The 16,299-nt window shown below is 35.2% G+C and overlaps 1 protein-coding gene across 1 annotated transcript in view; it reads left to right on the forward strand.

The window, feature by feature from the left end:
- The window catches only part of LOC145692079 (uncharacterized), a 290,578-nt gene extending 274,716 nt beyond the window's left edge, over positions 1-15,862 (forward strand). Inside the window, exons 17-18 of the mRNA XM_081767371.1 lie at positions 7,296-7,346; positions 15,768-15,862. Coding sequence (XP_081623497.1) covers positions 7,296-7,346; positions 15,768-15,862 — 146 coding nt within the window. The remainder of the gene's footprint in view (positions 1-7,295; positions 7,347-15,767) is intronic.
- The last annotated feature ends 437 nt before the right edge of the window (positions 15,863-16,299 follow it).

Genomic DNA, 16,299 nt, shown 5'->3' on the forward strand with positions numbered 1-16,299 from the left:
AAGCTTTCAAATACGCTAATACACACAAGTTAGATAGATTTCCATCACGTTTTAAATTTCTGTAGCACTTCGCCTCTAATTGCTAGGAGCATCGGGTAAAATAATAAGCTCCAAATCTCATTTGAATATAGTTTCATCTCAAATAATATTAATGTTTTGCTGTTTAGCAGTAGTTTCTGCTTACTATTAAACTTTTGGCCAAAGCTGTAAAAATCCTATATGCATTAATAGCAGTGTCTGACGTACCAGTTTTCACAACAATGTGCAAATTGAATTTATAATCAGTAAATAAATCAGATTCTACCTTTGAGCTTACAGAACACGTAATCAATTCCTCAAAGCAGGCACAGTGTTTGTCTGCTATTGCTAAATATACTTTACACAACTGAACCCTACAACTAACAATATGAGTGAAATTTCCTTCGGGGAAGAGTTTATAACAGCAAAATGCATCGAAAGTAATATTTTTTCTTCAAATAGTGGAATTTAACTAGTAATAGTATTTGCTTTTGTGATGTAAAGTTGTTAAATTTATAGGAAAAGCGGAACCAAAAGTAAAATCATTATGTATAAAACACAAACAGTAACAAATGAATGGATAATAGGTTTACCTCGATCACTTATACTTTCGACGACTATTTCAATACAATTACATATTTGAAGTGAATGTATTTTAGTTCATTCTAAATTTAGTTTCGATTGTTCTAATATTGATTCTGTTTTTTTTTACTTGTTTGTACTTTATAATAGACAAAAATATTCTTCTTGCCTAAGACTTAAATGATATGTAGAAATTTTTAATTGAAGATTAAAAAGCAGAGAAATATTATAGTGTTCATTTTTTTCTGCAATGAAAAGAAAAACCATTTGAGGAGAAAAGGGCAAATTATTAATATTTTGTATTATCGTTTCGGTTGTTCGGTTTAAATCATCCAACGCGCAACACAACTGCTACCTGTGTAGTAGCCTCATTAACATGAAACCGCCGTTCCTAGTGTGTTGTTTCATCTTACAGGTGTCAGAGTTCCTTGTTGGTACTAGTAAACTAGAACCTGCTGTATTTCGTAGCATTTTCCCTAGCATGTCTGGTCCGATTGCAGCGCCGTGGTGTGTTAAAAGAAAGCGAAAGATTTTGTGCCAAATATCTATGCTGTTTGTTTTGTGTGGGAAACTAATTGTAGTAAAGAAAAATGAGTTGGAATAGGGATGCTATTATTATGCTGATTACAAAATATGAGGAGCATCCGTGTTTGTACAAAGTTTAAAGTCCTTTGTATTATAATAAGCATATGCAACAAAGGGCTGCAGAGGAAATAGCGACTGAAATGTCCCTTTTTAGTTTTGGTGCCGTTATTGTGCTCTTCTCCAGAGATTTATTTGCTACGTCACCACAAGATGCTTATCAAAATGCTATCGTGTAAAAGAACCATATAAATTTGTTACCATAGAATATTATACGAGATTTTTGGCAGCACGTCTGCTACGAGAAACGCTACGATAAATGCTTCCGTCTAAAACTAGTCTAATTGACAACCTCTGTAAATTCAGTATCCTCAGGTGCCAAATTTTAAACATAAGACAGACTACCGCAAACTGTACGGAAGATATTTTGAAAGGGTCAGAATGGAAGACACTCAAAGAAAATTGTGCTTCAAACTATATTTTCCACACCGTGAAGCATGGTTGCAACCCAGTAATGATATTCTTTCGTGGTATTCCGTGAGTTGTGTGAATACTGTCAGAGAAAGCATCACATTCAGTAGTTAAGTGATGTATTCATTTTAGTTGACCACATGCACACAGTTGTTCAGATGTTATTTCCGGCCAACGATGTAATTTTCAATATAGCAATACGCAAGTTCATTAACAATGTAATCAACTACACCTTTACCACCCACACCGCAGATTTCGATATGTGATCTACAATTGTTGAAAACCTGGGTCTCTTCTATGAATTCTGTCTTCGAAGCAGATAACCCCTTTCAGCCTTGCTGAAAGATTGAGTCTTGTACTATAGGTTAAATGGTACAATATTCCTCTGGAAATGAAGCATGATTTATATAACTATATTACAAAGAACAAAATCTGTTATGTTTGTTAATGATGGTCCAAAATCTTGATATATAGGAAAGTTACATTTTCCTTGTGTACAGGGTGTCCAATATATAATGCGACCCGGAGTTTGAGATAGTAGAACTTTTGAACCTGAAGTGATACACAAATAATGGTTATACCAAAATGAAGCCTTGTTCATGCATATATTTTTAAACTAGAAAGCGATGATTGAAGTACACTAGGAACGACACAGTCTTGCCAGATGTAACCGAAGGTGTAAATCAATTTTTCTGCAAAACATGTAAATTGACTTATAACTCATACGTATGGATGTTCTGTTATTAATTTTCAGTTTGCTCAGTTGGAGTAGCTTGAAAAATATGGAGCAGAAAAAAGAATTTTTCATTTCCACCGATAACTAATCGGATGGGGCGTCTGTAAAGGGGAACTAGAGAAATCGTAGTTTTCACAAATTAACACTCTGAATTGGCAATTTTGCTGAGGTTTCAGTGCATCAAAAGGTGTGTTAACGATCTGTCTACATTACGAAATTCCTGAAAACAATGAAAATCAAACTTTGAAATGATCATGATAAAATTTTTACTTACATGCACCTACAACACTGCTATTCATTTCTACGGGGCTATAGAAGAGATATACAAGAACAATTCTCGAACTATTCAAGACCTGGAAATGAACATTCGCAGTGACAATGAGAACATTACCACGTCTAATCTTCGTAAAGTTGCTGGCAACCTGGTGAAACGTGTGAACCAGTGTTTGAATCTAAGCAGGGGACACTCCCAACATCTACTGTAGAGCTAGTAACTCATTTCTAATAGTAGCAGTTTTACCGGGTGCATATAAGTAAACGTTTTATCATAATAATTTCAAAGTTTGATTTTCATTGTTTTCAGGAATTGCATAAGGTAGACAGATCCTTAACACACCTTTTGATGCACTGAAACATCAGCAATATTGCCAATTCAGAGTGTTAATTTATCAAAACTACGATTTCCCTAGTTCGCCCTTACAGAGACCCCATCCGATTAGTTATCGGTAGAAATAAAAAAATTCTTTTCTCTGCTCCATAGTTTCCAAGCTACCCCAACTAAACAAGCTGAAAATTAACAACAGAACATCCATTCGTATGAGTTATGAGTCAATTTACATGGTTTGCAAAAAAAATTAATTTACACTTTCGGTTACATCTGGCCAGACTGTGTCGTTCCTATTGTACTTCAATCGTTGCTTCCTAGTTTAAAATATATGCATAAACAAGGCTTCGTTTTGGTATAACCTTATACGTGTATCACTTCAGGTTCAAAAGTTCTACTAACCCAAACTCGGGCTTGCATTGTACAGCGGGGGACACTTCTAAATGGTACAGTTATATGGAGATTTACGGCTAAGATGTACCATTTAGAAGTGTCCCCCGCTGTAAATTGGACACCCTGTATTTCCCTTGTTTATTTGACCGTCTACAGGTACTCGGAATTCTGTATTTCAGTGCCTACTTATCTTGTAAAGTTCTTACAAATGTAATCAAACCCAATATTCCATGTAACTCTATCCATCTTGACTCTGAAACTCATTACACTTTATTTTAGTTCAAATTAACTGTTGGAATACTTGTGACAAGAATGCTCACACGGGATAAAGATGTAGCTCATCAGGGGTTGGGACTGAATAACAATGAACTCCTTTAACTTGTCAATTACATACTAATCGCATACTAGGATAGTCGATAGAAAGGCACACTCATGTCCAAAATTATTGTCGCATGTCATTAAATATGTTGTTGTAAAAATATAATTTGATAACGAATTCGCCCGGTATTTCTTAAAACGTTAGTGTGTGTATAGTGTGGAAAGTTTCATGTCAAAAGAGTAGTAAATAAGAACAATAAAACGAAAATAAAACTTTCTTGTCTATTTAGCAACATTTTGTTTTACTCATTCTAATTTTCGTATTTATAATTCTTTTCCTATGAAATTTCTCACAAATATACATTTCCCGATTATACACATAGTATCAGTATTAAAAGTACCCTGCAACTGCATTTCTCACAACTGCCCGCACAGTACGATCTCTTAATAAAACCATGCAAACAGCTATTGATGCATTCGTGCGTTGGTGTCATATATGGAGGTTGAACATTAACTCTTCCAAAACACAAGCCATAGTTTTCTTGCCACGTAGACGCCGCTCTCGAGTCCATCGAAATCCGAATCTACTTCGCCTTCAGGTTGATCTTACGCCTGTTCCCGTGTCAACTACTATTACGTATCTCCGTGTCATTTTTGATACTCATCTTACCTGGACTCCACATCTTACCAAACTCATAAGCCAAGCACAAAACCGACTTAATCTTCTGAAACGGCTAGTTGGCACAACTTGGGGACTACGAGCACGTACCGTAATCAATACATATAAAACATTCATGCGGAGTACGTTAACGTACGGACATACAGCTTGGATATCTGCACCGTTAAAATTCTACCAAAAACTTGCTATTCTCGAGCGCCATGCTCTACGCCTAGCATATCATATAAGTCTGCCGCATCCAACGAGATTACTTTATGAGATGATCGACTTTCCGCCATTACTAAATCATCTTGAACAACTTCGTATACGTTATATCCGCAAACGAATTGCTCAGCACCATCCCCTGATGCTTGAAATTGTCCGCTACGACCGTGATAATGATGCACCGCCGAATTACGTTGACAGTCCCCTTCAGCACTTCATGACACTATATCATTTACAATTAGATAACGATATGCTGGACCCCGAAATCTTTGCAGTTTATCGCCCGCATGAACTTTCATCTCATATCTATCCATCATACGCACAGTAAGTACCTATTAACAAGGGCCCCCTTCGTCCTCATCAGTTCCTGAATCGCCCCAGGGACAGAAGATAACTTCATTCGTCTGAACTAACATAACCCAGTGATGTGACGTCCATAGCACTTCATTTCATCCATTCCACTAATTACATTTGCACCTTTATTTTTGAGTCCTCAGAAACCTCCATGCTTTGTGTTCATGTAATATCTGGCAATTTTAACATATTAACTTATAGCACCTAAAATATTATCATTCATGTATGTGTTTCCTTTTATATGTATGAATGTCTATGGTTATATTAATATGATGAATAAATAAATGATGTATAAGAAACCTCTTAGACCACCTACATTTCCTTCAATTCAATCAGTCAAATTAATGCACTTACCTGAAGAAAGGGCACAACCCTTTAACCGGGATGACGGACAAAAAACGTACCCTGCAAAATCATTATACAATTATATTCTTGCAAGAAGACAGTTATAATTATGCGACAATTATTATGGACATGAGTGTATATAGATATTCATTGTGTTAACATTCCAAACTACTGTGTTTGCAAAGAAAATAATAAGGTTGGGCTAGAATAGTAACCTGGTGTGCACTGAAGGTTTACAAAACAAATAAAAGGTGAAACATAAAGGATTTTAAATGTATAATGTAACAAATTAGATCACACTTGTAAGAATGTTTACCCATTATCAATGTCTTTCATTTTTTAATGTAGGTTTGTGTTCAAATATATAATCAGTTATTGCTGTATGAGTTGCGTTTGTATTATAGGTCTGAAATATAAATTCAATACCCTCCAAAATTCAACATAGAAACTTTATAGCATCACATGTTTTCGTTTTTTTTTTTTTTTTTTCTAATGGGAAAACAGTTCTTGGTTTGGGTGAGATTAAACTCTATGTAATTAACTGATTTCTAAAACTCATAATTATTTTCCTAAATGTTGGAAGTAAAAAAGTCATTGGGTACTTAAGAAGTTCAACAATAAATATATTTGGCTTTAGCAACGTGCACAATACAATAACCAGATATTGTAGAACTTTCCCGAGTTTATGTCGATGATGTTATTCAATTAATTTAAGTTGTTCAAGTTAATTGCTACAAAGGCTTTCCAGAGAGTAAAACTTTATTGTTTTTCTTCTCCGCAATATTGCTCGTTAAGATTTAGACTACGTGACAGTTTCAAACAAAAATAGTCAAATGCTATATAATGTTGATGGACAAGAGTTGTTCTGATTATAAAGCCGTTTCTCATGAATTTTCCAGTGCTTTTGGGACGTTTTGAAAGACATTGAAAGCATGAACAAAAATCAAAAACTCAAATTTACTGACAAATCTTATCGTTTCAATATATATATATATATATATATATATATATATATATATATATATATATATATATATATATATAGCGTGATACGGAAGTGGGTGTACTCCTAATTGGTGTTTCCTGGCGGTTTTTAGATTTTAAACACATTGTTTGGTAACATTGCTTGCCATTGTCTGACAACATTGCTATCTATGTTCGTTTGTTTTCTGCTTGGCAACAGTTTTATGTAGTGAAGTTGGAGTAATCAACAATATGTTATCGAAGTCCATATGATATTGAAAAAAGATTAGTTGTTGCGATTTGGCTTAATTAAAGACGTTACAAAGGTGACAGCATTGAAAGTGTTAAAACGAAATTTACAGACCGCTTTTTTATTAATCCACCAAGAAAAGCAACAATGATGGTTTAGGGAAAAACGTGAATTTTGCTACGGACAGTGTGAAAGACCTTGCGGAGGACTGATAAAACAGAGGACTTAGCGCAGTATTCAGCTGTGTTACGTCATTGATGGTGATCATACCCATCTCTATAACTCTTAATACTCTTAAAACTTCAAGGTAACTGTATACAGGCGTTCTATCATAACCAACACTATACTGTTGAAACTAAAAGGGGCGTACTCTCACTTCATATATATCTTCAAGTAAAATACTTCGAAAATAATCTCGATCGTTGAGCAAGTTCCTCTTTAAAATAAAAATTTAATAAGCGATATTAACACGTTCGCTGCTGAGGACGCCTATCGGCGTTCAGTACTGAATTTGGCATATGCGCCGGACGCCTCTCGGTGGTTGTCCCTGCAGTTGATTCACTTTCCTGCCAGCGCTAGTGGAGGTATTGGCGAAAAAGTGAATCAGCTGCAGGGACAAGCGCCGAGCGGCGTCCGGCACATATGCCAAATTCAGTACTGAACACCGATGGGCGTCCTCAGCAGCGAACGTGTTAAAGTTGATGCACGTGAAGGAGTTATTTTAAAATGAAGAAATGCTACACCATACGTTTAGTCTAAAGTTTATGCTTACTTTGACTTCGTTTATTTTTTACAGCAATACCATTGACTACAACAAGACGAGTCAAATATAGAACTACAGAACGAAGTAAGTGAAAATATATTGTAAAATATGTTAAACTTTATTAAAACGACTTGCCTATTCATACACAATGTCAAATATTCACAAGCTATGAAAGAAAAGACCATCTCTTGTTTCTTTCTATGTACCCAGTGCTCGTATATAGATTAACCCTGGAATACACAGCGGGGTGCTGGAGCACCCCAGACGTTATACTCATCGCCATTATGGCTCTGTTCTCAGGCACAGTGGTTGGTGCTTCCGTGTATTCTCTTTTTGGAGCATGACATTCACGGTGGTGGGTGTGAAGCAAATTGTCTCGTTTTAGAACAGAATATATTCAAGGGGTGGGGTTCTCCAGCACCCCATCTGTGTATTTACGTATGTGAAATTCAATTTTTGACGAAATTCCTTTTAGATACTTTGCATGCATATTTGTTTAATTGCATGATGACGAAAGTGTGTGCAGGTTCAAGCAAGTTTATAGACTTTGTACTGAACACATTAGAAGAAGATTATGATTCTGAAGATAAATTTAGTGAGCCTGATGACAATATTGAAGTATGATCGGAAGTCGATGATGAAATTAGTGGAAGTGACACGAGTGTCTCTGAGGGTAACATCAAAAATGATCCAGCTGTAAGGGAGCCTCTATATTAGGAAGAAACGGTCATAAATGGACTTCTCAACCATCCGTGGGGAGTTTCTAAAAAAAACTTGGGTTGCAGTTAGCTAGACCCTACATGCTTGAGCGCCTCAAGAAGAATCTTCCGACTAATTTGTCTATTGGTATCAGAAATATCCTTAGAATTCAAAAAGGACTGTAACCTGTAATTGATTAAACATCTAGTCTTCCAGAGCAAGCATGTTGTCGAATGTGCCCTAGGAATAAGGACAGAAAAACTAAATCTTTTTGATTAAGATGCAAAGAGGCTGTTTGTGTTGAGCACAGAAAGGAAGTCTGCATTTCGTGCAGTAAGAAATAGCTGTGTCTGTTCAAAAATACATACAAATTCCTATTGTGTATTCTTGTAACTGATAAAGTAAAATAAATATATTTAAGTTCGTGTATTATAATTTTAGTAGCGTTTAATTATATGGGATGCGCTGGCACCCCACCTGTGTATTCACGTAAGCTTTTTTTTTTTGTCTGTGTATTCCAGGGTTAAAAAAGTTATCTCAAATAATGTCGTGTAGGAAAATCTCACTGAAACATATTAGTTTAAAGCAAAGTGATATACAGCCTCTTCAGTAATAATAAAATCTAAATTTTCAATAGTGTTGTACTTGTGACAAGTAATTTCAATATAAACATATTTAATTAAGATAAAAAATGAGATTTGTAAATAATTCCAAAATTGGCTGCAATCATTTAGGTTTGGGGGCAACTCTTTGGTAAAGATTAGAAATTTTCAGATTGCCAAACACACTTCGAGAAGAGTATAAAAGCATTGCATATTTTACAATGGAGGTATAAGAAACCGTCACTAATTGCCAAAATTTTTAAAGCACGTTCATGCCAGAGGCGAATTCCAACGTATGATGTACTCCAATGTTTTGTGCAAATAAAAACTGTAAGCGAGAATGGTGACCGTTCTCGTTTGTGCACTAGTGGCATTCAAAAAGTGCAAATCGTGCCACTTTTTATGAGACTAACTCTCATTGCCATTTCTACTAGTGTTCGGACACATTGTAACGAAACAGCTCATTCGTGGCTAAGCGGTTAGCCTACGGGCCTTTGGCGTGGGAGACCCGTGCTTGATTCCCGGCAGGATATCATGTGGTTCGGAATGCACGTCAATCAGTATGTCCAGTTTCATATAGCCTTGCTGCTGAAAGGGACGTTAAACTCAAAATCAATTCAACTAAACATCGTAACGAAAGAAATTAAATAATTAGAGACTCACCTTTAGATCATAGATCTTGTTCGTAACATCTCTGGAAAAATAACCAAACCATTAAGTGGAATGTTTCCTTCCATTCCTGTGTCAAGTGAAAGCATAAAGCAATATCCTTCTTGACACATGGTCCCGACAGTGGAATGGAGACATTTACAAACAAAGTGTTCGAAAAGATGTCGGATATACATTAATTAAAACGTCGCTTTAATGCAAATCAAATGTATCTTTAAATTTACTACAGCTACGTTGATTTTATATAGATTATCAATGTGAAGTTGTTGCATTTGTAAACTGAATCTTGTTTTTTTTCAGTTAGTACGCATACCGACTCCATACAGATGAATTACATCACAACTTAGAATGAACTACATAATATTTCTGTATATGGTTCTCTTGGTCATTTGAACTCTCTAATGCTTTGTTCTTAATGTGAGAAAAGAATTTGTTTCGAAATGAACAGCCCGCAATTATGCTCGTTAGGCTAAGGAAGACGATGATTAAAGCAAGTAAATGATAATAGAAAATGGTGGAATGAGAAAGCGGAAGGAAACGGGAATCCGCTCAAGAAAAGCCACGAGCACGGTGTTGTCCACCACAAACTTACTTGGCCAGAATCGAATCAGGAACCCCATGCACTAGACGTAAGCCCTCTACCAATTTTCCCATGAACTTCCTTATCTACTTATTACTAGTTTTTACCTAATTTTACTCGCTTTATACTTGTTCAACTTGCGTTACCAATAACCTAGAACGACAGAGACACGAACAGAGAAACATCGAGGATAGTTAGAATTCCAAAGGCTCTCCCAGCAGGAATCGAACACGGAACCCTGTATACCAAAGGCTCACCTGCTAGCCACTAAACCATCAGGGAGGGCACTGAGCCAACGTGCACCAAAGTATTTTTTGTACCTTGTTCAGAACTTAAATGTAACCTTCATACTTTAACATTATTTGTTTAATTTTCGTATTTTGACGATAACTCGAATGCAAATCAAGTTTTTTACTATCCCACAAAGTTTTCTCGAATGTAAAAAACAAACGTTAGAAAAAATAGTTGCAGTGAGTAAGACTTAAGCCTTGATCGGCTCCGTAAACATTCGGTACTTTAACCAGAAGGAAACGGGAAGAACTGTTTTGCGATGTGAATATTAGTAATTTTCACATTACTCTCTCTTAATTTGCTTCAATATTCTATGATATTTTGTCCAAAATATTTTGATATGGGAAGTATGTTATATCGGTTTGGAAACTATTGTATTCCGAATATTCTTTGCAAAATTAGTGCATATATTTGTGTACTTGAGATTAGGAAATTCCTTTTCGGAACTACTTTCGTCTTGAATCATTACTTGTTCACGTGTATTTTGTAATCTGTGGATCATAGCTGTATCAATCAACTTTCTCAAATATCTCTTAAAATTTACTACACTACTTTGTACTAGACATATGTTTGTGTTTACCATTATACAATAATCTTTTATACTTAATTACATGACCAATTGCCTAATAAAAGAATGAAAATGATCTTAATGATTTGGCAACACTTCATTACCTGTCACATAGATGATAATTCTATTGGATGTCCTATACAGTGTATATCTGGGTTTCTCAACCTGGGAGTCCTTTGGTGTGGGAGACCCGAGTTCGATTCCCGGCGGGAGCTCATGTAGTTCGGAGTTCACGTTAATCAGTAGGTCCCACCTCATATAGCTTCGCTGCTGAAAGGGACATTATACTTAAATCAACTGTACTCAACCAGGGGGTCACGAAGATAAGCGAAAGAGAGAAATATAATTATAATCTACTGTAATGCCGGAAAATATTTTAAATATTATTTAGAATTTATTTTTACTGACAGGCATATTTTTATTTTTATACATACTGTGAAGTACAACAAATTTATAGGTCTACTAAATATTTTCAACCTATGCAGAGTTGTTTGGAAATCAATTTTAATGAAAGAGGTACGATATGAAACTAATGAGAACTGCATATTGAAATACCAGAAAAATACAAATACATCAAAACCTGCATATTGAAATACAATTAAAATTGAATGCTAATGAGATACCTGAGTATGTTGTGATAGCACTAGTGTGGCAATGTCTGGTTCAATCTTCATAACCTACATTATCAAGCCATTTAAAATACTCAATAACTTTTTAACAACTATCCAAGCTTTTTAAAACCAAAATTAGAAATCATTTTTTATCATATAACTCAAAATTAAGGGAGTTATGAAGTTTTACAATTTTCAAACGGCCTCTATTCTGAAACAGTGTGACGGATCGGATTCGATATTTGTAACATGAATGAATGGATCAAATTTGGTTTTCATCCATTTGCTTTCATCCATATGCAAGAAATGGATTCTACTTTTTTAGAAATAGATGGATATATCCAGATCTCCGGAATGGGTATATTTAAAGTCCCACACGAGCTTAGTACAAACCGGAAATTGTAAGCGGGTGGCTGGCAAGAGTATTTGACAGGAATGGGGAAAATGGGGGTCGTGATAGGAATTACGTTGAGAAACACTGGTGTATATAATATTATAAAAATTCTTATAGTTCAAGACATTTCAAGTTATTTGAATTTGTCTGTTAATGAATATCACTGTCTTGGTTCACTTTTCCCAAATCATATCCCCAGTTGATATTACATAACTTCATTACATAACTTCATTATTTATGCCCATTAGAAGCTGAACCTTAGAAAAATAATTCACTTTTGAAGGGGCTATCTAGATCAGTTTTCACATTATGTAAGACGCATTTTCCAGAAGGTCAAATCACTTACTCACGACAATGGATTGCAAATGTCTTCAATGATCATTTTCTAGATAGTGTACCATTACCTGACCCCATACAAGCGAGTTATGACGACTCGATGAAATTTCCAATGCATTCACACACGATTTTTTTAATTCCAGCAACAGTAGAGGAGTTATGGAAAATATTGAGTAGGATGTCTAATTCGGGATCTTCAGGTTTTGATGAAGTTCCAGTGACTGTTATTAAATTTTGTTTTCCTTTCATTGTAAATTATCTCTGTTATTTAGTAAACCTATCTCTTGAGAAAGGATATTTTCCATCAGTGTTAAAAGTGGCAAAAGTAATTCCTCTCCATAAAAAGGGGAGTATGCATGATGTAAGAAACTATCGCCCAGTCTCCATTCTTTCCACGTTTTCAAAAATTTTTGAATATGTGATGAAGTCACCACTCTGCAATTTTTTGAATTCATGTAACTTACTATCACCATCACAACATGGCTTCCAAAATAAGAAAAGTATTGAAACAGCCTTGTTTGATTGCATGTCCAATATAGCTCTTGAATTAAAAAACAGTAAATATGTTGTTGGTCTATTCATCGACTTATCCAAAGCTTTTGATACAATTGATCATGCTATTCTTTTAAGCAAGTTGTATGCTTATGATATTAGAGGAGTAGCTCACAACTGGTTTCTGTCTTATTTATCCAGTAGGCAACAAGCGGTACAAATATCAAAATTAGCTGCAGATGGGTTTCAAACAACTTGTTCGTCTTTATCAACTGTAATCAGAGGTGTTCCTCAAGGTTCCATTTTGGGTCCTATTCTCTTCCTGATATATATAAATGACTTGTTAGAATTTATGCATCCAGCAAAATGTATTCTATATGCTGATGACATCAGTATGATAATATCAGGAAAATCAATAGAAGAAGTTGAGAGGAAATCTGACATTTTTACGGACAAATTAGTAAAATGGTTAACAGCGAATAGGTTAATTATAAATCATGATAAGTCGATACTCTTACATTTTCATTTTCCAGGAAAACCGCGTATATCACCTAGAATAAAAATATCTTCTAACTTACTCCAATATTCTTGCATAACAAAGCTTTTAGGTGTAATCATAAGTGATGATCTTTCATGGTCTGCTCATATCTCCACTTTAAACAAGAAACTAAGTAGCGTGTGTTTTGCCTTATACAAACTTCAAGGTACTGTATCGAGAGAAGCACTTCTTAGCTTTTACTACGTCAAGTTTAATTCATTAATTAACTTCGGCATAATACACTGGGGATCTGCTGAAAATAGTTTAAGCACTTTCCGATTGCAAAAGAAAGCGATTAGAATAATTTTTGGGTTACCCACAAAATCGACATGTAAAAAGGTTTTCAGAGAATCAAAAATTTTAACACTCCCCAGCTTATACATCTATAAATCTATTCTTTTTTACTGTAAAAAACAAGCATCTTTTTATCTTTAACAAAAATGTTCATGGCCATAATACAAGACAAGGTAGTGACATATTTGTGATGCATCAAAAATATGCTAATATAAGCAAAACCGTGTACATGAATTGTGTCAGATTGTATAATAAACTTCCTCTGTACTTGAAAAATATGACCAATGTTTCCACTGAAGCAGTGCGCGTCGAAGGTGTGTGAGGAGAATTGTAGACCACACTGCTTGAAAAGCTTTCCAGAGCCCCGCTATGGTGGTGGGAAGCCTTCGCGCAAAGCCTTGTTTCAGAAGGCCAAAGGCGCAGAAATCCATCTGCGACGCATCTGGTGACTTGACAGGTATGGACGAGAAGGGTATAATAGACACACCAGTCTCCGTGGCCATACGCCGATCATACGTGACAGAACAGCGAGCAATGTGACTGGATGCTTTGTCTATGTTGATCCATACTTTTCGGATGTCCCTGCCATACAACTGGGGATATCCGTTGTGTATAAGGATTCCGTGATATTCGTTTGAAAGTAGGCTGCATTCACCTTGTCCTTCGAATCCACACGATGCATTGGCAACTTCTCAGGGCTCAGAAACCTGTCACCACCATGAAACCTTTCGAAAACTTCTCGCGACATGCACGGACGAACTCGCCGCGGCCCTTCGCATCATATGGTGAATAAAAATGGCCCTGAGCTTATTGGTGTAATCAAGGTAGATCCAGGCTTCATCCTGAGTGACAATCCATTGCGATTTGTCACCTGAGAGGTACTATTCATACAACTTTCTTTCGTTCGTGAATCTCTCTTGAATGTGCCTTGGTGATAAGTTATGCCCCATCGTCTTATGACGTTTCTCCGTCCCAAATCGTCCTTTATGATTTGACACACTGTGCTCTGTGATATCCTGCATGAGGTGGCCAAGTTGCTTTGGGTGGGTGGGTTCTCCTTCCCAACTGATGTTCTGATGTTTCTCACAACGCGTAGTGTCCTGACTGGACATGCCAATTTCCTTTTCACTCTCACTACGGTATATTTAGAGTTGTTGCTTTCATAGCGCTGCCTTACCGTTGTTACTGTACGACTGCTGATATTGTTGCCCGTTGCCGCATACATTTTCACAATCACACGCACTGCATTGTGCATCGGAAAGTTTACATATGTACCCTTCCCAATAAGGTTTTACTTTATAAGACATAATAGCTGTTCACCACAACAACTTCCACACAGCGATGTACGTGGCTCACTACTGAATTCACCCTCTACTGACTTCTGGTTTCTTTTCCTACGCCGTGCTCGTCATCATATCTGTACAATTGGCCACCTTATATAAATTAACCTTCTGCACAGTTGGAAATCATTCCTGGTTGGTTCGAGGATCATAGCATAGAGGATGTTGTAGGCTGCAGTTACGAGGCAAATGGAGGGCAGTAATGCGATAAAGTATGTTAAAACTTCTGATGTTAATGCTTCTCGATTTTTCAAGATCTTACATTTCTAATCAAATTTAATACTGCAATCCTTCTAGTAACTGTTCTCATTAACTTTAAGTTTTCTTTAAAATCATTCATAACTAACCAAAGACATGAAACTCACAAGGAAAGCTCCAATGCTTCGTATTCTTCCTTTCATTCTTTTATTGTAATTTTTGTGTGATAATATTCTTTTAATGAATGAGATTACCTCCAAGTTACGTCAAAATAGACTCGAAAATGTTTATAACAAATTACTATCCAGAATTCATAATATAATTAATTTTTGGCAATGAGAATTCTTCTGCGATGATGAAATTAATTGCAATACAAAAAATGTTGCAAGGAAGAGTCCATCTTTGGACTATACGTCGTGGCTTTCTTAGTCATACCAAGAGTCAATCCCAAATAAATAAATATCAACTAATGTAATGGCAATGAATTTTGAAGCTTATTATTGACAAATATTACATTATTTTAAAAATAGACAAGAAAATTAGTGTTTCGTATGAGTTTTCAAGGAATTAACATAACGAAACAAAATTTCCACATTTCATTCTCAAAGAAGAGTGTCACTAACGATATACAATATAAGATTATAAATTTCAGAGTGCAGTTAGGTTATAAATTACAATCAATTTTCCTGTAACATTTCAACGGTGAATCACTTTAAATGAACTTGAGCAAATTAAAAGTTTAGGTTCTCAATTTAAGAATTTTCTCCTGTCTACATTAATAAACAATACTGAAACCTGTTAACTTAAGAAGAGCTTTATCATATGAAATAGGAGAGCAGCAAAGTTTTAGTACAATGAGTTTAAGTTATTTTAATTATACTTACTCTTTTCAGCAACACCAAGGACTACGACCACTAGACGACCAAGAACTACAACTACAGAAGGAAGTAAGTCATCAAAATACATTTTCAAATATATTAAAAATTAAGAAAATTACTTAAGTTTTTTATACATAATTTTAAATATTTGTAAAATAGAAAAGCTAAGGAAACTTCATGTTTTTATATGTACGAACAACGGAGATATCAAATGAATCAACTCAAACAAGCAATGTGGAAAAATTCCACAAAATAATTACAAATCAATCTTTGCTAGTTCCTTCAGTAAAATTTAAATATAGTTTATTCAAAGTGTTGTATTTCTGTTACTTGTAACCAACTATCTTATTCAATTACGTTACATTAAGCATGTCCAATCTTTTCCTATGCCCATTCAAAATGTAATGACATTTTATAAGAAAGTTTGAAAAATGTTTTGTTAATGACATTTAGGAATTTGTTCAAATGATTTTGAAATCATTTTCTTAAAATTAAAAGAGCTTATGAAATTTGATGAAGTAATATTTGAAAAAAATATTAGACTTAT

This window comes from Thermobia domestica, chromosome 8, assembly GCF_964235325.1.
Source record: "Thermobia domestica chromosome 8, izTheDome1.hap1.1, whole genome shotgun sequence".
Lineage (NCBI taxonomy): Eukaryota > Metazoa > Arthropoda > Insecta > Zygentoma > Lepismatidae > Thermobia > Thermobia domestica.